Genomic DNA, 27,756 nt, shown 5'->3' with positions numbered 1-27,756 from the left:
TAGAACAGATGCTGCTTTTAATTCCAGATGATAAATCTTGTGGAGTTGATCATCTAGATGACAAATCGCTAAAAACAGTAGCTAGTCAGCTCGCTCAACCAATCTGTCATATATTTAATAGATGTTTGCTTAGTGGTGTATATCCGAATCTATGGAAATAATCTAAAATTATACCATTACTTAAAAAGGGGAAAACAGACTTTTCAGGATCTAATTGTAGGCCAATTAATATTCTTCCTATTTTGAGCAAGCTCTTGGAGAAAATGATTTTTAAACAAATGTTAGAATCGATGGATTATTTACTAATACACAACATGGTTACAGACCAGGACACCCCACAAGTACTGCTCTTATACACATGACAGACGAATGGTTAGCAACCCTAGATGATAAGAAACTGGTGGGTGCTGTCTTATTAGACTATACTTTTGATGTTATTGATCATGACATTCTTGTTGCTAAACTAAAATGTTATGGTTTTTCACTCACTGCTCTTGATTGGATCGGAAGTTATCTTTCTAATAGAAAACAGAGAGTGTTTTATAATGGATCTTTCTCGGAGGCTATAAATATCTACTGTGGTGTACCACAGGGTAGTTGTTTAGGCCCATTATTGTTTTCCATTTTTATAAATGATTTACCATATGCTATTGATAAGGCAAATATAGTCATGTATGCTGATGATTCTACAATGCTTTCCGCGGCACATACATTAACTGAGCTTCAGAAAAACCTAAGTGATGAGTTGTTAACAATTACAAAGTGGGTTCGAATGAATAAATTGATTTAAAATTTAGAAAAAAACAAATGTATTGTTTTTAGTAACAAAAATAGTATGACTAAAGCTGCTGATTTGAATTTATTTATTAATGGGGTGCCAATGGAACAAGTAATACATGTTAAGTTGCTGGGTGTGATGCTTGACAATACGTTGTCCTGGTCCAAACATATAGATTATATAGTAAGTACTATGGGTAAAGGTATAGCCGTGGCCAGGAAATGTTCTGCATTTATCCCGTCTTCACTTTTAAAAGATGCGGTACAGTCATTAGTTTTATCGCATCTCGAGTACTACCCTATGGTATGGCCAAGTGCTAAAAAAAAACTTCAGATGGTTCAGAACAGAGCAGCCATAGTGCTTCATTATCAGTTTCGGCCCAATGTTAGTGATATGCATATAAAGTTATCGTGGCTACCGGCGAAGGTTAAATTACATTCACGTGAAAGCTAATGAGGATAAACAATAAACATCCCAGATGACCTGAGGGTGAGTCAATTTTCAGCAAATTTGTATTTTTGGGTGAACCTTTCCTTTAATCCACATTGACAGATTACTTTTAGATGTTAAAGCCCAATTCCATCACATATCCTGAGTACAGTTGTTAAATCTGTGGAGATCCACTTCAGGTCAGAGGTGTGAGGGCTTGCCAAAACTATCGCTGTCCAGCTGCGGTTCACAAATCAGCAAGCGCTTCAAAATCTCATTTCATCTCAGCATTTCAATGTGGCCACACTGCAGCATCACTGTTTGATGGAAAAAACACACACCAGATATCTCCATATTTCATTTAATTAATCTCAGGGTAACCCAAAACCACAAGCAGATGTTCAGCTAATTTCCAGTAATTACTTCTCTCTTTATATCTGCATAGTGTTTTTGCTAGCCCAAACATGCTTTCTTAATGAAGCTTTCTGCGAGCTGCTGCGCTGGTTATGTGTATTAAATGGACAGTTAGGCTCTAATAGCTCACTTAACAGGAGGGGTCACGTCATAAAATTACAGTGAAAAGCCGTCAAACAACACACTGCCTGCGATTTTAATCAGGAAGGCTTTGTTCCTGCGGCGTTGGAAATTGAACCATTGAAAGTTAAAAATCCACAAAATCTGTATTACTTCCAAAAGTAGGAGAATATTAGCTTGAACGTCATCCATTAACTCAATTCTATGCATCAGAATTCATAAAGCAATGCATGTCACAAGGGGCACTAAAGCAAACGTTAGCATGAATTGCCGCCTTCTACAGTCAGGTTTTCTCTTTTAAATAAAGCAAGCAAGTTAGTTAAACTAAACATGTTTATGGGAAGCTACCTGAATAACAACACATCTGTTTGAATAGCACAGGACACTCCATCACCTTTGAGTTCAGAGACCTGCCACAGTGATGCAATGACATCCGTTGGCCAAGCATTCACATATGCGTACCTGCATAGAATAAACACTATATACTGTTATTTTAATGTCATTGAGATACTATAACAGTTTTTATTAACATTTAACATTTTTTATATTGCATTGTTATATTTAATACAATTAAAATAATGATATATACTCTCTTTATAGCATTTATTTTATTTTAAGTAATGAAAATGAAAAAGAAGGCAGTGAAATATTGCAATTTAAAAATAGCTGTTTTCTAATTTAACGTATTTAAAAATGTAATTACTCTAGTCTTCAGTGTCATACAATCCTTCAGAAATCATTCTAATATGCTGATTTGCTGCTCAGGAAACATTTCTGGTTATTATCTATGTTGAAAACAGTTGTGCTGCTTCAGATTTTAGTTTTATTAAATATTTTTTCATATGACAAATGTCTTTACGGTCACTTTTGGTCAATTTAATGCATACTAGCTGAATAAAAGTATTACTTTCTTTTAAAAAAAAGAGTCTCACTGACCTCAAACGATAGTGTACTGTATATAGAAAGATGTCGCATCTAAACCACAAAATGACAAGAACAGGCCCTCATTTCAACATGCTCCAGTTTGTGTATAAATCAGGTTAAATTGAGATGTTAAAAGTGTGCCGGTGTGTGTGTGTGTGTGTGTTTGTGCATGTGTATATGTGTCAGTGTGTTGTCACCTGGGAACCCGCTCTGCATGTTTACTACAACACACACACACACACACACACACACACACACACCTGCTCGACTGCCTGTCAGTGAACAGGTGGAGCGGAACATAAGGTGTTCATTGTCTCGGTGGCTCACACCTCACTTCAGAAGCCCAAGCAGGGAAACAAACTGCAAAATAATCAGCAGAGACGAAACACTCAAGCTGAAAACGCAAAGACAAGTGGTGACTTTTAGTTCACCGGAGCTGCCTATGCTGCCTGCGCTAATGCTGTCATTACACAGTTGATACAGTATGTGTGTGTGTGTGTGTGTGAGATTTGGAGGATGGCTGAGAACAATAGAAGAAAAATGGCCCCCTGCCAATGAGACACAAAGTGCTTTGATGTGCGTTCAGCTCTTGGTGGTCACAGAAAGTGCTTGTCTGTCAGGTTAATGTGTGTGTTTCTGCACTTGTGCTGCTCTGGAGTGATAGGAGGATTCTGATTGGCTGAAAGGTTCTACTTTGCTTTATTTGTAACCAATCTCCTGAGCCATAAATGTCATGTGACGCAATGTATTTGTCACATGTTTATGAACACAAAAATAAGAAAAAACAAACAAACAAATGGTAAACAATTCTACTACAACGTAATACATTATGGGTATTTTTATGTTGCTTGCAACACAATGTATTTTTTCAAAATATGTCCATACTTTTACATGGCTGTAAATGGAAAAATATGCTATATTTGAAGGTTTATATACACTGAAAAATATGAATTGTTTCTGGTGTAGAAACAATTATTCACATTTCTATTTCACAAAGACATTTCTAGTAAATTTCACAAACAATTGCAAAGAACATTAACATTAAATTAATAAACAGAAAAAACTAAAATAGCATTTTACATTTAGCTGACGCTTTTATCCAAAGCGACTTACAAGTGCTATATATGTCAGAGGTCGCACGCCTCTGGAGCAACTAGGGGTTAAGTGTCTTGCTCAGGGACACATTGGTGTCTCACAGTGGATTCGAACCCGGGTCTCTCACACCAAAGGCATGTGTCTTATCCACTGCGCCGTCACCACCCCATTTTATTTTAAAACTTACTTCAATAATCTCACTGAAAGAAGAGATTGTAATATCGTAATGGGATTTTCCTGGTTAAATAAAGGAAATAATCTTTGTTTTATTTATAGCTTTTTTTAATGGATACAAAAATTATTTTCAGTATTTCAGTATATGAATATTTTTTTTACAGTGTAGAATGCTTGAACACTTTACTTGAAGGCTTTATATTATAATGCATTATAAAAGTATCTTTAATGCATTAATTATGCCTTGTAATGCACCTTATAATGCATTGTGTGGTCTCATTATTAATTCTAACCACAGTTATAATGCATTATAAAATTAATTTATTCATTGGTGCACCTTCAGAACGTATATGGCATTAAAACACTACAAACAACCAATTTCAGATGTAACAAGGAATATGAAAATATTATATTTTTACTTTGGTTACAATTATTTATGAAAATATATAATGCATTACAAGGTACATTATGAATATAATGCATTATACCTAAAGGGTTAAAGTAAAGTGTTACTGATGCTTTTTTGCCCACATGGTGTTGTCATGGCATCTAGCAGGCATTAACCGCTGATATAACCAGACAATCTTTAACCTATTAAATTAGCATTGGATTCATCCAAATTATTCAATGCCTTATAAGTGGTTCAGGTCTATAACAGGAACTTCTATAGGTCCTTTTTAGAACTTTTAAACACAACCAAAGTACAGTTAGCTAAAGGTCAGCCATCCAGAGCTTCATTTAAACGAGCCAGATCTGGTTTATTTGACGTATAAGAACTTCCAATATGCATGTAAATAAGCATTAAAACAAACAAAACAAAAAAAATCAGAAACTAACAAATAAATTGCAGTACAAACGTTAAACTAAAAAACACATAAAAAAAAAACACTAAAACCTAAATTAAAATGGAAACAGCCAATTAAAAATGTTAATAAATCCAAATATACTCTGTCTGTGCCACTAGTGACAAGAAGACTTTTCAAATAAATTTTGTATTATATATTATATATTTGTATTATATCTGTCTGTGTGTGTGTGTGTGTGTGCGTATATATATATCCTTAAAAATATACCATTAAAAAGCATATATATTCTTAAATTATATATATATATATATACACATATACACACAAATTCTTTATAGCACACCATTAAAATGACCTGAAAACATATTATATATTTGAATTGTAATGGCATCCTCTCCTAATGGTATTATTTGTTTCCGTGTTGAATACGTCAGCATTTAAGCCTCACATTATTTACCATGATGTCATTCTGAGAAGCAGTTAAAAGGAAGCATTACAGAACAGAGCAGAAGTGAATATTAGAATATCAGTCATACCCATAATTACCTGCTCTGTCAAGGTATTTTGGAATTTCACTGATCACGGACATTAATTATATCTCCTTTAAATACAATAAAAAGTAATGGGGGCCCTCTGGTAAAATGCTCCTGAATTCACAATGCCTAAATGAAGTTATCAGTTTTATTAATGGTCTCTATTCTTCTTCATCTATTATGAATCTTACAAGAGATCTATTTTACTGAGTGGTCAGGTTGCCGGAGAACAGTCCGACGTTATCGAGGGCAATTTCGAAATTAAATTGAGAGCCAGTCTTTTTTCGTGTGAAAATGAGCACGGAGGAACGATACTTTAATCAGGAATGACGTGAGGAACCGGCCCTTGTTAGGTAGCGTAATAGATGGGCCCCATTCATCACCTGAGAGCGTCTATGTAAAGAACGGAGCCGGGGCTGGAGACTGACGGTATTAATTACTATTCAATTATAAAAGCCTGGCCCATAAATAAAAATAAAAGGGGTATTCATGAGGCATTTATAGAAATCCACTTGGGATGTGAAGGAAGGGCATTTTTGTGAGATAAATAAATCAGAGAGTGTGCCGCTAGTCTCTCTGGAGTTACACAACGTGGCTTTACAGAGGAGAAACTAGAGGAGATTTTACACAAGAGACAGAGGCAAGTTAGGGCCCAATATTAATACGAACTTCAGGAAAGACTCCTGTCAGTAAAAGTTATATATAAAAGTCGAGACAGTCTGATTTTATCCTCCAAACACCACCTCTCATGCTGCCTTTTAAGACGTCTTGGCCGACTTCTAAGTCTGATAAGCGTGTTTCATTCTGGGAAACACATCAGTGAGCTCAGTGCTAATTTTCATCAAATATGGCGAGTTATAAATATATCTCTATTTCATTCATAATATTATTTTCATAATAATGAAATAATAGCTCAACCCAATCAAAAATGAGCTATATAATTAATTTTCATATGTATTCATCAACTACTGATATGTTAAGCACTAGGTTAGTATAATTAACTAAAACTTTATACTAAAAAAAGCAATTTTGTGACAAAATTTTAACTGAAATAAAATCAAATGCAAAAAAACTTCATACTGACTAAAACTAAAAATGAATTAAATTAATAAAATATATATAAAAAAAATAGTTTATTGGTCCCTGGAATCACACTGTGCGTTAGACATTTGAACAAATATGAAGCTCAATCGTGAAAAACAATGTATCAGTTTCCACAAAAATATGAAGCAGCACAACTGTTTTTTACATAATCAGAAATGTTTCTTGAGCAGTAAATCAGTATATTAAAATGATTTCTGAAGGATCATGTGACACTGAAGACTGGATTAATATACTAAAAATTAAGCTTTGATCACAGGAATAAATTATATTTTTAGAAAACAGTTATTTAAAATAGTTTTTTTTTTTTTTTTTTTTATCAAATAATTGCAGCCTTTTTTCTAAAACATTAAAAAACATAGCTGCACTCTATAATATTATGTGTAGCCTGTTTTGCACAGGAAAAAAATCACGTGTTTACAGAAAATGTAAATATCTAGTAAATTAAATGCATGTTTACAAAAAAGCTATTAATCCAGGTCAGTTAATTGTCCATCATTTTCTTCTTTCCTTAGCAGTGACATTTATGAAAACTTTATGGACAGCAATTGTTCCTATGTGTGACATTTTCATTTGCCTTTAAAGTTGAGATGTTAGGATGTCACTCGCCTGTCCAGAGACTCAAAAATACAACGCGACAGTGGCTTCAAATCTTGAGAGTGCAGCTACTTTAGATGAAAGCGTGTGATGGGGCTTTCATCTCCAGAGAAAAGGTCACAAATACCCTGGTGCAATGTATCACATGCTGATAGATGTTTTAGATATAAGAAGAACTTGCAAAGACCTTGTTTAAATCTCCAGGTTAACGGTGCATCTGTGGCCAGATCGTCTTTGAAGCCCAGCAATGGGGACGAGGGCCTGGAGGCTTCAAACGCCAGCAGTCGCTTCAGCCCCAAAGTTTCCTCATCGCCCAGGGGAGAACGTCAAGGCTAGTTCTGTATCGAAAGGGGGGGGGGAATCAAATTCGCCAACCACAAGGAAATCCCCCTCACGGGGAACTTGAGGAGGCTGACATTTTTAGATCACAGGGTCAATAGTTAAGTTAATGAACTTAAAGGGCACCTTAGATTTTTCTTTAACAGATCTGAGCCCACATTTATCATAAACTGCCCATACTTATACTTCATTAAATCAGATTTTAACACAGTTTATCCTTGATAACCATGCCCAGATATACTTCTTTTGGCATTTTATACACTTATTCTAGGGGAAAATCAGCAAAATTCACACGTGTTTAATAGGACTGAGTAAATGTCAAGTAGATTATAATATTAAATATTTTAAAAATATATTTCATTTATTTTTTTATTTCTGCTTACATTTTAATTTTAGTTATATTTGAGTAATTTTGTGTGTTTTTGGTCATTTTTTAATCTTTTTTTGCATGTTTCTATTATGTTTTAGATAATAGTTTTTTAGTTTAGCAACTGCATAGAAACATTTTATATTTTCTGTTTTCATTTTAAAGTTAGTTAGATGTAGCAATTTTGTGTGGTTTGTGTCATGTTTATATATCTTTTATGTCTATATAGTTTTATGCTTTAGATTTAAAATTTTTATAGCACCTACATAGAAACATTTTAAATTTTAAATTTAAATTTTAATTACATTTTAGTCTTTTTCATTTTTTATATAATACATATATATTATTTTATTTTTTATATATATTATGTATTTTTTTATATATTATTCATTTTTTATTTTAAAGATTTGTAAACTTCTTTTTATTTTAGTTAACATTTATAACCCTGAATTACACCACAATAAAAATACCAATTAATTGTCCCTCTTCCTCATCAGGGACATATAAAAACTTAATAGAGAGCAATTATTGCTATTATAGTTTTGTCAATCATTTTAAGAATTTTAGTCATAAAAATAAAAATAACTTTGCAAACAGATATCTGCTTATGAATAACTAGGGAACTTGTGCCTTAAACAAAACTTTGAGATCTTTAAAAGATTTGATGCTATTAACATGGAAAACTTTGGTTTTGCCCATGTCTTAAATAAGCGATTAGAAATGGCTTTTTTTGTTGTTGTTGTTATTGTTGTTGAACATGCAGACTAACATCAGCATAACTAACCATTTACTCACCTGTCAGTCACTTCACTTGTGCATGTAGGTGCACATACAGCAAATCCAGCATCACTGGAGTGAGCGAGTGTGACCTTAAGCCTGATGCATGAATTCTCGCCGCATTCCCGGCGTTCCCAGCGGAGGCACAGGGATTACAGACTCCTATCTCTCAAGGACACACTCGCTCAGGTGAGCTGTGAGGTATCACTGCCTACGCTGTCCTTCGGTTCCTATAAGCCCCTGTGTGCCTAATTTAATCCCGCACGGCCCCCACACACCTCCCGCGGTTTATCTCAGTGTGTCGTAAGAAGACGCTACCCTATGAAATCCTGCTGCAACACACTCACATACACACATTCAGCAGGAATTATTAATATGTGTGTTAATTTGATTTGCTTGAAACGCTTTGGGGTGTTTTCATGATATAGCGTAGCGTAATATTATGGGTTTCTATTAAAGAGACAAATACACACAATATCTGGAGTCAGTGCAGATGCATGTATCTTTATATAAATAAACCTTAAAACTCACTATCTATCAATTCAGATCAATATCTGTTTTCAAATCAATATGTATTTAACTTTGCAACTACACATAGTAATATGATGTGTCTATGGAAGGCAGACGGGGCCAAAACTTGTTCTTGTCAACGTGTACGGTTAGTCTGTGTTAACGCGACAAACAGTTTCTTTTGTATTTGTAGACATGCACATTCTGGTAATTTTAGGGCATCAGTTTGCACCACATTTCTTTAGTATAGCCTACCTGTCAAGATGAGTTTTATGGTGTTCAGACTCCAAATTTGAATGTGTTTCTCAACACACACATTCTGGTCATATTAGAGTGTGTAATACTCTTTTTAAAGCAGATTTACCTACACATTAATCCTTTCTTTAAGTTATTGCAGCATTGCTTTGTTGATATCTACTGTGCCAGAGTAAATTAATTAATGTTATAATGCAAATGAAGACTTTTCTACCTAAGAAAAAACTTTATAACTATACGATAAAAGGTATCTTTTCCATGTTAATCAGAGTTTTTGTCCTAACTAGCTGTGACGGCGACGGAACAACAACATACAAACATGACAGTATATAATCTCAGGTGATTATGTGCTTTATTCAAAGTTAAACGTGCCTAATATGTGTTTAAATATCATTTTGAGTGACCGTATAGTCATACTGAAAGCAACAACAGATAGTTTACCTCAGATCTTGAAAATTAATTAAAGCAAAGATGTCTGTTAAAACTGTGAACTCACTGCGAACCAACGAGTGTATTCCATAACAGATGTTATCAGTCACTCAGTATGTACATTTAATGATGTTAAAAAGCTTTAATATTTATGAATTAGATTATAAAAGTATCCATTTCATTGCCAGTGCAGAGTGCTTCTGATTGGCTGTGATATTTGATTGATTCTGTCGCGTTGTGTCTGGTGTGGACTCCCAAATTGCTTGTCGCTGGAATTTTGTCGCATTGCGTGTTTTTAGGACATGGTGTAAAAAGGACATGACAAATCATGACATAAGATTGACATCACACACAGTGCACCAATGTATTAACTCTTATGAAAAAATATAATGCCTGATGTTTGCATACAGCATACCAACACCTTTGGGAATAAACACGTCAATGTTCTATTGCGACCCATATGCAAAAATAGTCTCAAATACAGAAATCTCATTGGCTGCTATGCATGGTGTCACGTTAACATGGACAAAAAGTGCATGTTGACATTGTTCTGTTTAAAGACTTTTGGCCCTTTCTGCCTTCCACATGTCTGGTGTATTCAGCCAACAGGATTACTGCATGTGACTGTGATGCTTATCACCAACATGCTTTTACTGTGACAGTGTGGTAAAACACAACATTATCCGCTCAACAGATTACACACAAACACCAACGCATGTTTTCTGTCTGTCAGAGGTTCAGGTTTGATCACACTATACGCTCTGTGTGTTCTAAGCCCACTCATGATTGATAACCGGGCCAGATGTGGTCTGGTCCACATTGTCTAAATCAAGCATTATTTAATGCAATGATTAGTTTTAAAGCCCTCAGATTGTGAAAGAAACAGATCACAGAGAACTGACACTGATTTGCACAGGAGAGCATGAAAGGTTAAAGCATGCATAATTGAAAAGTGAGATCTGAAAATCTTGAGAATGTGAAAGTTCAAAAGGTGGCCTTCAAAGCCCTCATATGGAAATACTTTTTTCCAAAAGAGCAAACAGTGGCGACTGGGTAAAATGTGAAGCGTATTGATTGGTCAGTGCGTTCTGTTGCTCCCACATTATGACCAGTGGCATTTACCAGCTCATTTCTGCAGTTAAAGTAAAGTTTGACGCCCTCACTTATATCATACACTTTTTTAAAAACATTGTGCTTTATTCCCTGAGGTGCACTTATAACGTTAGCCGACGCTTTTGTGCTAAAAAAATTATTAAAATAATTAACAATAATTTAGTTTTACAACCATATCTTAATCCATTTTACTTTCATAATTTGAAAATAAAATTGAAAAATAAATCTTGATTTATTCCATAAGGAATTAATTGGATGGTGAATGGATAAAAAGCGACTCAAAAACCTATTATTAATTTCATGGGTTAATAAAATGAAATAAATGCCTACATTAGTCGGATATGATCTTATGAACAGTCTCCAGAAAACATCAATGGCCTGAAGGAAGAACTATACTACTTTTCACCCCTGGCTTCCTTCTGGATATCTTCTTAAACCTCACTCGAGGAACATTTCCAAAAAATGTTTCCTTCCATCTCCCTTCCATATTCTTGTCAAAGCACAACACTGGAGGTATCCAGCCAGCTGGTAAAGCTCCAACAATATAAAACCTTGAGTCTTTGCCTTATTCTGGAATACAACAGTTCTTATACCAAACTGAGATCATTAGATCATTTCTTCCCATACTGAATTCAGTGTATTTTAAAATATAAATATGCTGGTAATCTACAGAAAGCAGTTCTATATGCTCTGGTCAGTCTCAGACAATTAAACCTTATTTATTAGAACTTGATTGTTTACAAAAATGATGCAAGGAAATGATGGAAATACACGGCTAAACATAACCATAAAGTTAACTTTGTGTAGTTTGATTAAACAGGATAGAGTATATAGTGACACAAACCAAGTAACACCACAAAATATCACTTACTTATTAGTGCTGTTGTTTCCCCTCCAAAATCATGTCACTTCCTGGGCCGTGATGTCACTGAGGCTTTAGTTTGTTAAAGGGATTTTACTGAAGACTAACAGGATTCCAGGACAAACCTATAAATGGATTATCAGCTCAAACAATATTCCCAAGAAAAGTTTTATTTGAAACAACTAAATGAATAAACAACTGGGATGTTGTCTTTTATAAAAATTTAAACATCTTCTCAAAGTGATTTACAATTTACGTCTACTTAATTGTGATATTGTAATAAAAAACATATTAAGAGACATTTAATGGGGGATGAGATGTATTATGTGACCTTGGAGTACTTTGAGGCATTTTGAGAGTTTTCTGTGGATGTGTGTCTGTGAAAGCAGGAGGTTGTGGTGTTCCTGGCTGCAGTCGTTCATTGTATCAGGGATTCTGCTTCCTGTTGAGGCTGTGAGAGGTTCTGTCCGGCCCAGCTGGCTCTGCAGTAATTGTAGGGTGTTTGGGTCTGGTTGTCTTATGATAAAGGATCAAAGTTGACCACTGCCCAGCACTAAACGCCTGTGTTAGCAACACATGTCAACAGACGACATTTACAACCAGCGTTTCCTCCCAAGGAGGAAGTGTACAGCGCTCTGCTGCCGTTACAATAGATACCGTATCTCTTTATCCGGCCGTTCAGAGCACTGGTCGATGAGTTGGAGAAAAGGAAATTTCACAAATGTCTCATGGGCAATGAAAGGTTTAAAAGGAACCCGTTTAATGCTTTATAGCTGCATGCATTTTTTAAAAATGTTCAAATATCAGTGGGTGTATGCTCAGAATGGCTTACTGCTCATGCGATGTTTAAATGCGGATCTTCTGCATGAATTGAATACCCAGATGACCTAATACATTTGCTAAAATGTGAAGTAAACAACCAGATCACTGTGTGTCAGGGCCAAATCCCATAATGCAATGCTCTCAGATTGATTAATAAACCAAATGTGATATCAGCTGTAATTTTTAAACTCTTTACTACTTATTTGATCAAATGGGCAAAAGGTCCATTATGCAGAATTGAATAAAACTAAATCAAATAATATGCTCAATTAAATATTCAACAATGGGAGAACATACTTAAACCTTTATTTGCATACTTATCTTTGAAACATTTCAAAGTTTTGCATGCTATTTGTGTAGGTAGTTTACAGTGCATTTCATGTGAAGCAAAACAAAACCATTAAAAATACTAAATAAATGAGAAACTGTCAGAAATTATAATATTTCTGACATGCTAACTAGATGCCACTGTATTAATCAAGCAACATGGTTAAGTTAAGTGACAACAATTTAACATATTCCCCCGGTTTCACAAACAAGGCTTAAGACTAGTCCCAGTCTAAAATGAAAGTCTGAGCTGTTTTAACTGAAATAAACTTGCACTTACTGATCTTAAAACATGTCAGTGCCGTTGTTTTGTCTTTAGATACACACCAGTAATGTTTTTTTTCCAAAGGCACGTTTATAAAATTACTTAAATGTCCTAATTGAACAATGGCCTAACCCTGGTTTAGTCTAAGACCTGTCTAGTCTTAAGTGCTTTTCACACTTACATAGTTAACCCAGGGTCATTCTAACCCCTCTGGTAAATGAAATCCAGGGTTATTTTATTTTATGTTTCACACTGCTCATAATTTAGCTGGGGTTAACACTTAATATTCATATGCTGAATCTGCATAAAACCCTGGGTTAACGTTCTCATTTGCATATTTTACGGCGTCTGTGTCAATGATTGGATGAACACATATCTCTATCCTCGTATACAATGTAATATCAAATGCATGGATTTTTTTGTACTATAAAGCTAGGCATTAAACGGTTTCACTGAATTTTTTTTTTTTCACCCTCAAATATTGAAACGAGTTTCCATTACTGTACTAAAGCATGTGAATAAGATGGAGCGATTGGTTGTTTGTTGCCAAGCATCTAGGTGGAGCATTCTAACACAGCATCGATTCACACTGTACATGTTTGGCAGGGTAATGCGGGATTAACCCTGGGTAAGAAGCGGCACTAAATACGCTTCAAAATCATAAGTGTGAAACCTTCCTCTACCGGGGATAAACATAGGGTTTAGAACAACAAAGTTTAGCGCAGTGTGAAAAGCTGCTGTTTCACATACTATTTTAAACCACAAAGTAATATTTTACTGTAAATATAAGCAAACATTAATGTCAGTGCTATTGTTTTAGTGCATGGATCCTGTGTCTGCGGTCAGTGGTATGTTGTGCCAGGCCTGAAGTCACAGAAAAGCTTGAATTTGTCACTGTCTTCAATCAAGCACTTGGATATCTCCCCCCGAACCCCCCGGCCTCCTGTTCCACACCGCTTTGGCAGGAACAGATCTCCTCACAGGCCTGAAAATGCTTCATGGGAATTATGGCTGAGGCTATTACAGTTTGTCCTTCCAAATGTACTGAGGGGCTGATGGTCTGGGCAAAGTGCTCCATCTTGGATTGACTGTGCATCTGTGCTCTCAGTAACAAAATGAGAGTGAAAAGCGTCGGTCAGCACAGGTCTTCGTCCCATCTGTCCGTTCTGCTGATGAAGAGAGGTGGAAAAACTGCAAAACTCTGTGGTTTTTGCAGCCCAAAGCAAATGTGGAAAAGCATCCATATGCATTCTTTTAAAACATTAATTTCTGTTTCAAGTTAAAAGGGGCAGAGTGCGATTTTTTTTCCTCTTCTGAAATAATGTAATTAATATAGCCTATTATTGTGCAGCTACAGAATGTAAACTGTGGTGCTTTCATTAAACAGTAACTTTATTCAAGTAGGGAGGTCATTTCTGTATCACTAAAAAGATTCTTTGATTAACTGGTTCAGTATATGTAATATTGGGAGAAAATGAAATGATACTCTAAATGTGAAACTAAAACTGCAAGTAGGTGGAAGCAAGTCTTAAGTGAGTCATTGATTCATTCATTCAACTGATTTCTTCAAAACGGCTGATTCAATCAGAAACGAAGCACAAGAATGTCTTTATGAATGGGTCACTGAATCATTGACAACCAATTTGTTCAAAAAACAAAGTATCATCGACTCTGTTTAGAACTATTTTCGTTGGCTGAATAGTGCAAAAACAGACAATATTGTGTATAAAAAAGGGTGACCATACGTGGCATTTTTCCCGGACACATCCTGGCCAGGATTTCTATATTGCATAAAATATCTAGGATTTGGCTTTGCTTGCATGTGCAGACCGATCAGTGTATGACATCGGTTCCTCATGTTTTCCAAGAGAAATCCTGGCCAGGACGTGTCCGGGAAAAATGGCACGTATGGTCACCCTAGTATAAAAGGTCACTTAATATTAATTTAGACATACCGTTTTTTTTTTTATATTTGCATTTATGATATAACATTACCATTGAATTAGGTATAAAATAGTGATGAATGAATGGCAAAAGAGCATCGAGTTCCTGGCTGGCATTTCAAATCCCATGGCATTTTGAAACCGGACATATGGTCATATTAATCAACTAAAGTAACGTTCACTTTCAAACCAAGCAGCTTTCTGTTGTAATCAAGGTGAATTTGCATGACCAAATGAACCAGTTTCTAAATGAACTTTTTTCACATGAAATTTCTGATCCTGTTGATTCCTGATCGGAATTTGCCCACGAAAATTCACAAAACAATGGTAAAAGTGACCGCACCTTATCCAGGGGCATTTAGGTTATGGGGGCCCTAAGCAAATCTCCAGGAGGGGCCCCGGGATCACGTTCTGGGTTGATGCTCAGGAAAAATCGCGCGGGGGGGGGGTGTAATTTACGACAAATGTAATTTACACCGTGTGAGGTTGCCCACCTTATCAGTGTGAGAATGAGTTTTTCCTGCAGTATTTAACATCGTTCAGTCCTTCACGTTCTTGACATCTCAATGGCTTCAAGCTCTTGGCTTGTAATTCCTGGAAGTTTGCCAATAAAAGCAATCGAGAGTGTGAGAGGATCAGTTTTTGAGTAACTGTGGTCAACCTTATCGTTCCGATCCCAGTGTGAAGGAGCAACGCAAGTGTCATAATCTTCCACTGCAGCCCGTTTGTCCACTTCCTGTTTGGTTTAGACAAGAGGGACACGTCTTTGTAGAACTGGCATCTGGAAATTACTAAACTGTAAATCTTAAAGCTGATCTAACTCAGAAGCACAAGACAAAGGAGGGATTGCTGGATAACCCATAATGATAGTTTAAGACTTTTACGTAAAACTGAGCGCATTTTCTGATTTATACTAACCATTTGTTCCAAATCTAGTGAATAGCTACCATTTTAAGCAGATTCCCAATGTGTAGGATTTTCTAAAATGCACAATTATTTCTTGTTCTTAATTCCAGAATGCATTACACATTTGGTGAAAAATACAAGCAAAATGATCCGAGTCTAAGAAATGTATTATAAATGATAAATGTAAATTTTTCTCATTATTATTTGTTTATATCCTAAACAGATGAACATTCTATGAAAATCAGTCATGGAAAAAGTGAGTGTTGTGCACACAAATGACTCGATGATTTGCTTCCTCTCAAAAAACTAATTTTAATTAAAACAAAAATGTTGAATCATTAACAAGTTTATAAAACAGTGATTTAGTTACATAAATAAATTGATATCGGTGTATCAAATCTTAAATTCAACTTCATGAGAATGTTGACACGGGTGAAGAAGTACAATCGTTTACCTTTCATAATAAATAAAATGGAGAAAAATGATAGTTTTGTTTCTAAACGAACAAAAAAAAGAAAAAGAGCTACAGACATACCTCTAAGGAAGGGGACACTCGACAATGTTTTTGCACCTAAAACATAGGAGAACTGCTTTTTAAAGCACAGAACACAGAACCAGCAAATTCAGCTCAAATTAAAGACGGTAAAGTTGTAACCAAAGTCGGTTGGCTTTCATTTTTAACGAACAAGTTTGGTAGTTAGAACTCCAGTTTGGTTATTTTAAAGCGTTAAGACAAGGCAAGAAAGAAGGCTGTTTTCGTTGAGGAATCCTATAGGAACGACAAAAAAAAAAACAAGAAACGTAAAAAACAAACAAAAGAACCAAAAAAGCGTTTTAAAAACGTTTGAACAGTCAGACCTACACAGCAACTTTCTGTCTTGCACAAAGTTAAGATGTCAGCAGATAGGCATGTACATGTTATTGTGCATAAAAATGGAGCTTCGTCGTGACTCGATTATTGTGGAAAGAAACAAGAGCGTCAGGCCAATCGCTCGGCATGTTTGCGTTAACATCGATACTGTTGGATCTACATTTCTAGGCGTTTTTTGAGGCACGTGGGCCTGCGTTTCTTGCATTCCCAATTCTTAATGCTAAGGCTTGCTGCTCTGGTTCACTGGGTGTCCGTCCAAACCACTGGTGCCCTGCGCGGTCGGGTCTACGCCAACGCATCCCGTACCGCTCGGATCGTGCATCGGAGGTGGCTCTGCATAGATACCCAGCACACAGGTTCACTGCCCGATTCCAGCCCCGACAGCACGGCTGTGTTCGGAATAACACGCTAGCGTACTGCTCCTGCGGCTGCAGTGTGTAGTATGGACACTGTGCAATGCAATGCGCTTTAAATTGGATTAAATGTGAAAAACACCTAGTTTCATTTCCAAGATGAACTGAATTAAACATGCAACGTCATGAAATCACGTGAAACGTTAATTGTGGAATAATGCCTGTTTCGCAGTAAGCAGCGCGCTAGCCTTCCGTTCCGAACACAGCCCGAGGCTCGCTTTTAGTCCCTCTGATATGTTTAGTTTCAAACCAAGGTACTGCAGCTTCAAGTATTTTGCATTACATAGAATATTCTTTTTATAAATTAGTTAACGTATACATTTTTCAATATTCAGACATATACTATCATATATACAGTACAATAAAATCCTCTCATTCTTTCATGACCATTTTTTTCTTCTTTTTTTTCCTTTTTTTTTCAAAGAGAATCCCTGAGATGTATGTCGACAGTCGCTAAGTTTCCACAAGCGCAAGCACAATGGGGTTGAAGAGCGTGTGTGTGTGTGTGAGACATGCTTTTGGACGAAAAAGCACTGCAAAGCCACGCAATTAGCCTGGTGAACTGAAAAGGAAACTCAAAAAATGGAGACGTGTTTTTGTTTTTCTCGTTTCTAACACTTCTTTAGTACACTGGTAATGTGTGACTGGTTCAGGAAGGAGTAAAGCTGAAGCCGTACGAGGTACTTGTCACTTAGGATGGAGGTGTTGTTTGGTTTAAAGCCATATTTCTTTTTCACTTTGAGGCTGTGAATGTTTAACAGAGAGATCTGGAGTGCTGTGTGGACTTTCGCCACTGGACAACATATACTCAGTGTAAACCGAAACGTCGTGACATACTCTCACACGCTTTCACACAAATAAAGGGGAAACACACAAACTTCCACAACATGACAACGCTCCACTTTTTTTTCCGTTTTTTTGCGCAAACGCAAGTCTATACACATAATACCGGTGTGGTTCGTATTGTTTTTGTCGTTTCTTTTTTTTTTTTTTTGACTTAGAAAGCATACAAAGGCGGACTAGCCGAAGCGCTCGCGCACGAGCATCATGAGTTTCTTTTTGCCTTTGTATATCTGTTTCAGGTTGTCTATGAACTGTGTGAACTGAATGTGTCCGTCGTGTGCCATGAGGAAAGTCTCTCTGGCTTTGCTGAGGAACTCTATGAACTCGCTGTAGTGCCGTGGGCTGATGTGCGTGAGCCTCGAGTGCGTTGTGTTGATGTAGGCCCCGATCGTAGCGTCCAAAAGCTGTCTTAGAGGGGCTTTGTCCAATGACATCAACTTCCCAGAGTTCCTGCGGCTGTGCAGCGCCACCATGCCAGGCGTGGTCAGCGTGCAACGTCGCAATATGTCCGAAAGCACGGTGGCGCACTTGACGCTCTTCACCACCAGCGGGATGATGGCGGCGAGCTCGTTCTTTCCCAGCGAGTGGCTGAGCGCACAAGCCCAAAGCACGTCGTTGATGGCGGGATGCGTGTCCTGGTTGTAGCTCAGGTTCAAATGCACCATCGCGAGCGTGGCCAGTTTGTACGCGCGCATGGGGTAGCCGCGGTGCTCCATGTAGCGCGCGATGGTGAACAGCTGCGTGTAGCTCATGCCCGTGGTGGCCGCGTCCAGCACGATCTGGTAGGCCGTCTCGAAGGCGATGTGGTCCTTCTCGCAGAGCGTGAGGGCCGACAGCGCGCAGTTCTGAGGGTCCTTCATGGCGCACTGCAGGGCTAACGTCCGCGCGCTGCTCGCCAGGTTCTCCTGCTGATGGCAGTCGAGGTGCAGCCGGACGATGGTGCTGTTGGACATGACCGTGGTGGCCACGATGCTCGTAGCCTCGGTGGGTGTGAAGAGGGTGAACCAGCTCTGCATGATGCTGTCCAGTGCGTAGACCCCTGCAGACACACACGAGGGAGCAGAATGTCACTCAATTTCCGTAAAACAAGACTGTCCCTGTTTACTTACTTTATACATGCTCGTGCTGTGCTCAATTTGTCAGAGCACATAAAAAAGTCTTCATAATATTTCATCAAAATGTAATAAATTATATTTTTACTCGAAATGTCATAAGTAATTATTAGCATTTTTTTTAATTATTTTGTTTAATTTAAACAATTGCACAACTTAAATGTAAGATGCATTACACATGCATATTTATTATTTAATTCATAGTATATTAATATTTTTAATTATACTATATGTATATATAATATTTATATACGTTTAGATATTTTTTATTTTTTATATATTTATAATACTTTTTATTAATATTAAATTCATAAAATTAATAGTGATGCATCCATTATAATTTTTTTATTATTATTATAATTTTTGCAATGGCTATGCAATGATTAGTATTATTTTACTGTTTTGATTTAAATCATTACATTATATTATTTGACTATTAATAAACTGAATAACTCTTGAACAGTATTTTTTTTTTAATCAAAATGCAATTTTACTCTGCTTCACTACCACAACGTGGTAAAATCACTGTAAGGTGAGGCCTAGACTGACTAGACCTAATTGCTTTTTTTGTAACCAGCAAAGACCTGATGATAGAAAAATCTTTTTTATTTTATCATTAATAAACTGAATTATTTATTGTATTTTTAAATCAATTTTTGCAATTTTACACAGGCAACAAGTAAGTCATGGCTGTTTAGGTTACTCAACCCAGTTTCGCTATCATACCGTTGTAATGGCCAAAATCTGCTTACAGTGAAAGATGAAGGCTCAAACTTACCAACTTCTGTGGCACATGTGACTAGCCATCGTACCATCTCTCGCCGCCGCCAGTTGAGCGTTGAAAGCGTCATACGCATTACCTGCGATTTAGAAAAGAAAACACAAGGAAATGGGTAAAAACAGTTAAAAGTAGAGATCACGGTGTGCTGATGGATGAAGAAGTGGATACCTGAAGACCCAGCTCCAGGGAGACCTTCAGCAGAGTGATGTCCGGCAGACTGTCCATGAGCGTCGCTATCTTAAAGGCATCCTGCGCCAGTTTGAAGATATGAGAGGAGGAGTGAATGTTCTTCTGTATGGACTCTAATACTGTCTCTAACCTTCGAGCATCACCTACAAACAACACAGGAAAACAACGCGTTAAGACGTAGACATCTGTACGAATGATTTCTACATGGTAAAGCTATTAAAACTGAAATATAACGCATGGAAATGTGCAAATTATGCAGTGACCAAAAAAGTATAGAGAAGTATAGAGAAAGAGTTTTATATATTTTATATGTATACATTTTAGATGTATAATGCAAAATATTTAAAATAATAATTAAACATATAATAGAGTGTATTTTTACATATTTCTCTTTCTATATATAAAATATAAATATGTTAATAATAAATAATACATAAATATAATATTTATGCATTTATGATTAAATGTTGTCAGTATACAAATATTTAATGTTAATATAATTAATTTAATTAATATTATTTATTTAATTAAAGATGATCAAACATTGACTACTCAGGTCTTCATGTCCATCTCAACTAAAAATACAAGGGAGGACAGAGAATGTTTAATATTTCGTAAATATTTCATGGGATATAAACGGATTCACACAAGTGATGGAAATTTGACATGACTGGCCATTTTTGTAAACACTGCAAACAGTCACAAGTGACCTTGGAGAAACATCAGGCGCTCAGAAACCTTTCCCCCGTCTACAGCACTGCATCACACATGCACACACGTGCATGCTCACACACACACACACACACACACACACACACACACACACACAGAGCTGCATAATGAGCCGTGAGTCAGCACTAGTGCCAGACGCTTTGTGTGATGCAAGACGCTGAGAAAACCTTCAAAAGCTTGTTGATTTCCTCTGATTCCAGCTTCTCTGCACTGCGGTGAGATTAGATCTTAAAAATAGTGCTGTGAATTTGCAACTTCTCCAAGCGTCTCGTTTCTCCAAAACGAGGAGACGAATGCAGATTTGACTTTACGGATTTTGCTATTGTCAGGGTAATTGCAGCCTGTGCGTGAGTGATGGACGCGCTGGCGAATGCAACGTGCTAACCTTTGGCTGCAGTGAGCATGGTGGAGGCCAGCTCACACTGCTGGGACTCGATGTGGCTGAGGGTGAACCATCTTGGATAACGATTGGGGACGACTGATACTATATGGTGATGCCGGGACATGTCGCCCGAAGGAGCCATGGATTCCAACACTGGTAACCTGCGAACAAAAAAAAGATTAACACCAGAGTTAGTTCCAAACCACATCCTGTGGAGGAGTACAGTCAATCATCAATAACACATGACAGTGGTATGTGGACAGTAAATGTTGCACAGTAAATGTGTAAAAATTTATTTTTCAGGCTGGTCCAACTAATGTGCACGAAAAGGCAAGAATTCCTTTCCTACAGCAATGATGACACGTGTCTACACTGGACGCAAGCGGCCCGGCATGATGCGGAAAAATACAGTATACAATACGGTGCTTGTGCAACATGACAAATCCCCGGCAGTAAAACTGATGCATGATTCTAATCAAATTATTTGCAATAGTCGCTTTGTGGCGTCCAGTGCAGACTACTGGGCTGTTGCAGGGCGGCACGTCACACCATGTGACAGTAATAAAAAATGGCCCATATACCGCGCGGGAAGGTTATTACTGACAAGACACCATTTGGTAACACAAACGTAGTGATCATCATGATATTACAAAAATGCACTGAAGACGGACACGAAGAGGAGAGAATAGTTGCTCGAAATACTGGAAGAAAACCATAAATACTGAATTGGGGTGGGGGTATTTGAATGTATTTCTGAGGAGAACTGTCTTCAGAAAAGTTTTGATGGCATTTTCTTTTCCTCTTACCTCTGTAAAATACATACAGTATTAAATGAGTGTTTATAAGCACGGAGCGGTGTACAGCAGTGGAAACACTATATTGTTATTGCTGTTCTATAAGCGCCACCTGCTGTCAGAAAGTGAATTTGCCTGTGTTTTGGGATGCACTAACGAGGAGTCTCCATAGACTCCCTCCATCTGAGCCACTGAGGGCAGTGGGGTTAAGTTTCATTGTCTAAGGAAATGTCCTGGAAAAGTCCGCAATACGTGTAGGGAACAATACCAACGCTTTGTGCACGAGCGCCTGCTCCAGACAAAGTAAGTATCACGTGTTTGTTTTCCAAATTGCCTTTCTGAAAGAGCTTCTTGGTACTCTGTAAGGCCAATGATGCTAAAGCTACCATCATCTCTGTCTGTTTTCACTGGTGCTGCCTTCATGAATGATCGTGAATAGGAATGTGGTGGTTAAAAGTTGCATATGAAAGCAATGTGAGGTGATTGCTTGAGTTTGTTGAGCTCATAAATCACGAGTGGGACTTATAAAGTTTGTGATAGCATGCCATGCATCATGATATCAGAGACTTATTTTACATCTTGTAAAAAGGAGCATAATAGGTTCCCTTTAATAAAAAAATTATGCATTCATCATCTAACACTGATGTAAATGCATAGACTTTCACTTTATTATTACTATATATATCAGGTTATTATTATAAAAAAAAAAATTGTGTTATTAAAATGTTATTAACTGACAAGAAAGGACTGATTTATGGATGTAAATAATAAAATACAGTATAACAAGACAATACTGAATATTTCACCTGCTCTAGAACCACAGCAGAAGTTTCCTCAGGGAAAGGACAGTGTGTCGTTCTCAAACAGAGGTTTTGCTGTATTGTTTTAGCCAGCTAACATGAGCCTGGAGGCGGCCCGCGGCCTTTACACACACCCCATTACTGAATATCCTGTTTGTCTGGACACTCACTACGCTTCTGAAATACTACAATGAGGCCAACAGGCGCATCTGACTGGATTCGACCCTGTTTGAATCGTGACATGAACTTCAGAGATCTTAATAGGAGCATATTTTTGCTGTGCACTTACAAAATTGACATCCTCATTATGTGCAGATGTCGAATATGATCTTGTAAATTGGCCGTTAGTTGCATGTTGGGCATCTTTGATGGCTTTGAGGCTACCTTGGCTTTCCGATCATATGCAACTAAAAATGATCTGATCACGCATATTCATGTCGGAGCAGGATTTCGTCCTTCGTCTCCAGTGCAGCGCAAATGTGTCAAAGCACCATGTCCTGGCATGGAGCTAATTACCAAGCCATCTACAAAGGGAATTGTAGTATGAGGAGATCAGCCCTCGTCTGAGCCAATGCCATGGAGAGCAGTTATTTGGAGGCCACGGTCTTTTTATAGAGAACGTCAATACTGAGCCCGAAGCTCCTGCGCTGGCTAAATTGATGTGGATCTTTGTTTGATACCATCGACTTTATACGGTATCCTTAGCTGCAAATCCCCCGTTAAACACAATCCAATCAAAATATAATACCATACAGATTTGGATTTTTTTATGTGGGTTGGTCAAAAAAGGAAAATTAATAAAACATATGAGAGGAAATCCATGACAAGATGTTTATATAAATCTGTTGGACCAGCCTGAAGTTGGAAACCCTGCCAGAACCAGCCATAAAGCAACATACGATCAAAGATAACACTGATGTTCACAGTGAAGTCCACTGCGATTAACTGCATATTAAGCATTAAATATATTCGGACTGGCCGTGATCGCGCTGCACATCATTTTTGCTTTCAGTGTGGATCAACCAATTATTGCATGACACCTATTTAGGACACAGTTTAAGAATTTCTGTTGCACATCGACACTCATTTAAGAAACACAAGCATAACTAACAAAATTTCAGTGAATCATTCTTGCAAAAACGTTCACAGCTAGTTTTCATCAGGTCATGTCACACTCAGATGACTGGCTACTATTACCTCTCACTTTCATTTCTACTTTGCACCAATTTGCCTGAAAATGACAGCATAGTTTGCTTGAACACATGGGTTGGAAGTGCCGTTTTATCGCAAACTGTTTTTTACGATATCCAAATTTTGCGCACAGTTTAACTTTGCAACTTGGTTGGAAACATAATACTCGAGTGAATGGACCAATTTACATCATAACAAGCAAAACTGATTTCGGTGTTAATTCGTAAAACTAAACGTAAACTGTTGCTTTGAAATACGTGAGTACATCAATTTATGCAAAATTCCAATTTTGCGCATACATTAAATTGGCAACCTAGATGGAAACATCTATATTTAAGTGAATGTGACAATTTGAATAAGAACAAGCAAAACGGATTTGTGTTGATTCGCAAAACTAAATATGTCGCAATTATCAATTTACGTGTAAATTAAATTTACAACTTGGATGGAAACATCTATACTTAGATGAATGCAACAATTTATATAAAAACAAGCAGAAGTGATAATTCGTAAAACTAAACCAATTTTTTCTTTGAAGCGAATATATCAATTTGAATGGAAACATGCATTACTTGGAAATTGAAATTTTTGTGTGTCATTTTTGGGTAAATTACATAAATTTGCATTTATTTATATATTTGTTGTTTCAAGACTACAATGTTCACTTAGTTTGATGAATTATTACCACCGAAATCAGTTTTGCTTCTTAATTCGTAAAACCAAATATATATCGTTAATTTTGTGCATATATTAAATTTGCTACTTTGGTACATGCGAAAATGTACATAAGAACAAGCAGAACTGATTTCAGTGTTAATAATTTGTAAAACTAAGCTTAAATTGTTGCTTTGAAATGAATGTCAATTTACTCAAGAATAGTTGAAAGAACGATTTTCTTTCTGCTTGTGTTTCATGAATGAGTTATGTATATGCTGACAAAGACCTTATTTAAATATTCAAAATATGCATTAAACAGGTTTTGTAAAGGCGCATGAATAACTGCTGCTGATAATGTAAAATTGTTGCTAACACGGGGTTTGTACAAGTGCGCATACACAAACGGCCACAAATGCGCTTGAGGAGTCGAGGGGGAGTGTGGGGTGAAAGGAGTGCTCTGCGTTACCTCTGCAGCCCAAATTAGACTCAACGACACATATTTATTATTCACACTTTTTCAAAAACTCATTTTCAGTGGCCATGAATTATTTAACAGTTTTCCAAGCAAAAGGTCCCTTTTGATTAAACGGTGCCCCAGATAACCTCACGCCCTACACACACACACACACACACACACATCTGAGAATCAGCGAAGACGTAACCGTGCCTTCTCAGGGTGAGTAAAGACGGTAAAAACAAGAGACGCGAGGGGAAAATAAGCCACAGCCGTGGGCGTGTTCATTACTTTAGGTGAACGTGATGGTTTTGGCAGCAGTGTGTCGCCCATGCGGCCTGTGGAAACTCACCGCATTGCTCTCAGTGCAATTTTGTATGCCAGTTCGGCATCGTGAGGTAGGAGGCATGTGAAGAGATACTTGGCAAACGTGTGCATCGGAACGCTCTCTCTATAGATGAGCTCTCCCAAACCACTGTAGGGTCCACCTGCAAGAGAAAAACACACCCGTTCATGCACCCAAAAACATACAGGAACAATTGCATTTACTTATTTAAATCAGGGATTCCCAAATTTTTTGTCAGCCAATTTTTACATTTACTTTAGGTCCCCCCGGATATTTTAACCCTAAAAAGCCTACTATCATTTGTAAAACGCAAGGCCTCTAAATAATCAACATGATCAAACTTTGCTGAAAAACTTGTTGCACACAGTCTACTACATTGCCTTCTGTCATCTGACTGATAGCTTTTAGTTTTTTAACAAGTAAAAGGCCTTTAACAACTGCACCAAATTGCATACTTTTGCTCCGTTTGGACTTCTGAATAAAAATTTAAGCTCCAAATTTTCATTATATCACGCTGTATGAGCCAAAAAAAAGCCTGATGTGTCAAATACGGTACTCAACAAATAACAGATTATTTAGATGTTGACTAAAGGTGCAATAAACCATTGCATTTCAAATTTCAATGCATTGCATTATTTTTCTATTTAATTTCTGGCTTTGCAGATTGAAGTTAATGTGTCAAATTGAACACATTCACCTTTTTTGGTTCTCCAGGGTATGCTATGCATTTCATTATGATTTAAAATGACTGATTAATTGTAAGTTGACATATTTATAAATTTAAATAATTATCAACTCCCCAGTTTAGGAATCACTGATTTAAATGAACAGAGTTATTAATGTCCATTCATACATACTACTCAATTTATATAGGTGTAACACTTCTGTGAAATGTTTAAAACAACACTGTCACATAAGATATGGATGAAACTTATAGAAAGTACTTTTTTTAACATTTAGTTATTTTCATCACCAATATAAACAGCAAGTTTGAAAAAGCGTGAACAATGATTTGAATAAAGCTGTCGTACACCTTCAGAAGATACAGCACATGCCCTTCTGAAGGTGTGAGATGTGGTTAGAAATGCACAGATTTGTAGGTACAAACAGGGTGTAAGAGTGTGTTTGTGAGAAAGAAACGCCTTCGGGGTTCATGTTTCACCACACAATCAAGTGATGCAAACACACCTAAGATACCCTTCAGCATGACACATGAAAACCACAAAGTACAGTGGTGCTGCCATCACTTAGTATTTGCATTCTGCTTTAAACACCGCCATGGTATTGTAAGCGTATCACCATCGGTTTCTCTCCAACACCATAGATTGGTCGTACTGTAGTTCAAGAGTGAACACTGATAACATCTTCTCTGAAAAGCATCAAGTAACGTTATCCATTTGCAGGCCAAACGCACAAAAAGCGGTCCGTGGTGTTTCCGGGGGCGAGTGCTGCATCGTTTTACAGACCCTCCCTCTCCTCATCCTCAAACCAGATGAAAACCACACACCCACTTTCAAGCATGCAGGCCTTTTCACACTTGCCTACAATATAAACTGCAATGCTAGAAGCCATATGTGAGAGCTTAGCTTTCCCTGTCATTAGATTATTTTCGACAGAGCACAGCGACCACAAGCCACTTCACAAATACACACGGCACTGGACATAGAAACAGACACTAACAAACATTCATGAGAGGCATAACGTGTTACCAGCTTCCTAGGCCAAAATAAACCAAAATAAAACCTCATATGTGATGCTCTGCATAGGCAGAAACTCACAAATAGCACTCGACTAGACTTGACTAGCTAACTCTGATAAGCATTAAAAATATATATTACACAAATATTTAGTAATATTATATAGTAGTATAACTAAATATTAAAGTATATGTATAATCAACATCTATCTTGACTAATTAGTCATCAAGGATACACAATCTCCACAGAGTTTGTTGCAAAGCATTCTGGGATTGCCTTCTTTGCAAGGCATTCTGGGATTGCCTTTTTGGCGTGTTTGCACCGCGGGAGCTAGGAACAGTTCTAATCATGCTGCCTCATAACATCCCTTGTTTTGGCTAAATTATAAGCACAGCACTGCATGTATACTTCCCAGAATGCCTTGTGATAAGCTTTGAGCGAAAAATAAATCATTTCATGACTATGTATTTAATAGAAAAAAATAGCAAACAAAAAACTGAATTGGACTGTACTATGTATTTTATACTTATTAGAGCTTCAAGCTGTTTTTATATACATGCATGTGGAAATACTGAAATCTCAAGTCACATTTAAATAACATTTCAAAC

At 37.0% G+C, this 27,756-nt stretch overlaps 1 protein-coding gene across 1 annotated transcript in view; it reads right to left on the bottom strand.

The window, feature by feature from the left end:
* Positions 1-16,186: 16,186 nt before the first annotated feature.
* Positions 16,187-27,756, bottom strand: part of LOC306863874 (zinc finger SWIM domain-containing protein 6-like) — a 78,277-nt gene continuing 66,707 nt past the window's right edge. The window contains exons 10-14 of the mRNA XM_079407446.1: positions 25,458-25,593; positions 21,213-21,370; positions 20,075-20,238; positions 19,904-19,985; positions 16,187-19,052 (exon numbers count right to left, since the gene is read on the bottom strand). Coding sequence (XP_079263572.1) covers positions 18,190-19,052; positions 19,904-19,985; positions 20,075-20,238; positions 21,213-21,370; positions 25,458-25,593 — 1,403 coding nt within the window. The 3' untranslated portion in view covers positions 16,187-18,189. The remainder of the gene's footprint in view (positions 19,053-19,903; positions 19,986-20,074; positions 20,239-21,212; positions 21,371-25,457; positions 25,594-27,756) is intronic.

Source organism: Barbus barbus (assembly GCF_936440315.1).
Source record: "Barbus barbus genome assembly, chromosome: 45".
NCBI classification, from domain to species: domain Eukaryota; kingdom Metazoa; phylum Chordata; class Actinopteri; order Cypriniformes; family Cyprinidae; genus Barbus; species Barbus barbus.
Note: the sequence above shows the minus strand (reverse complement) of the source record. Positions and strands in the feature narration are given on the sequence as shown.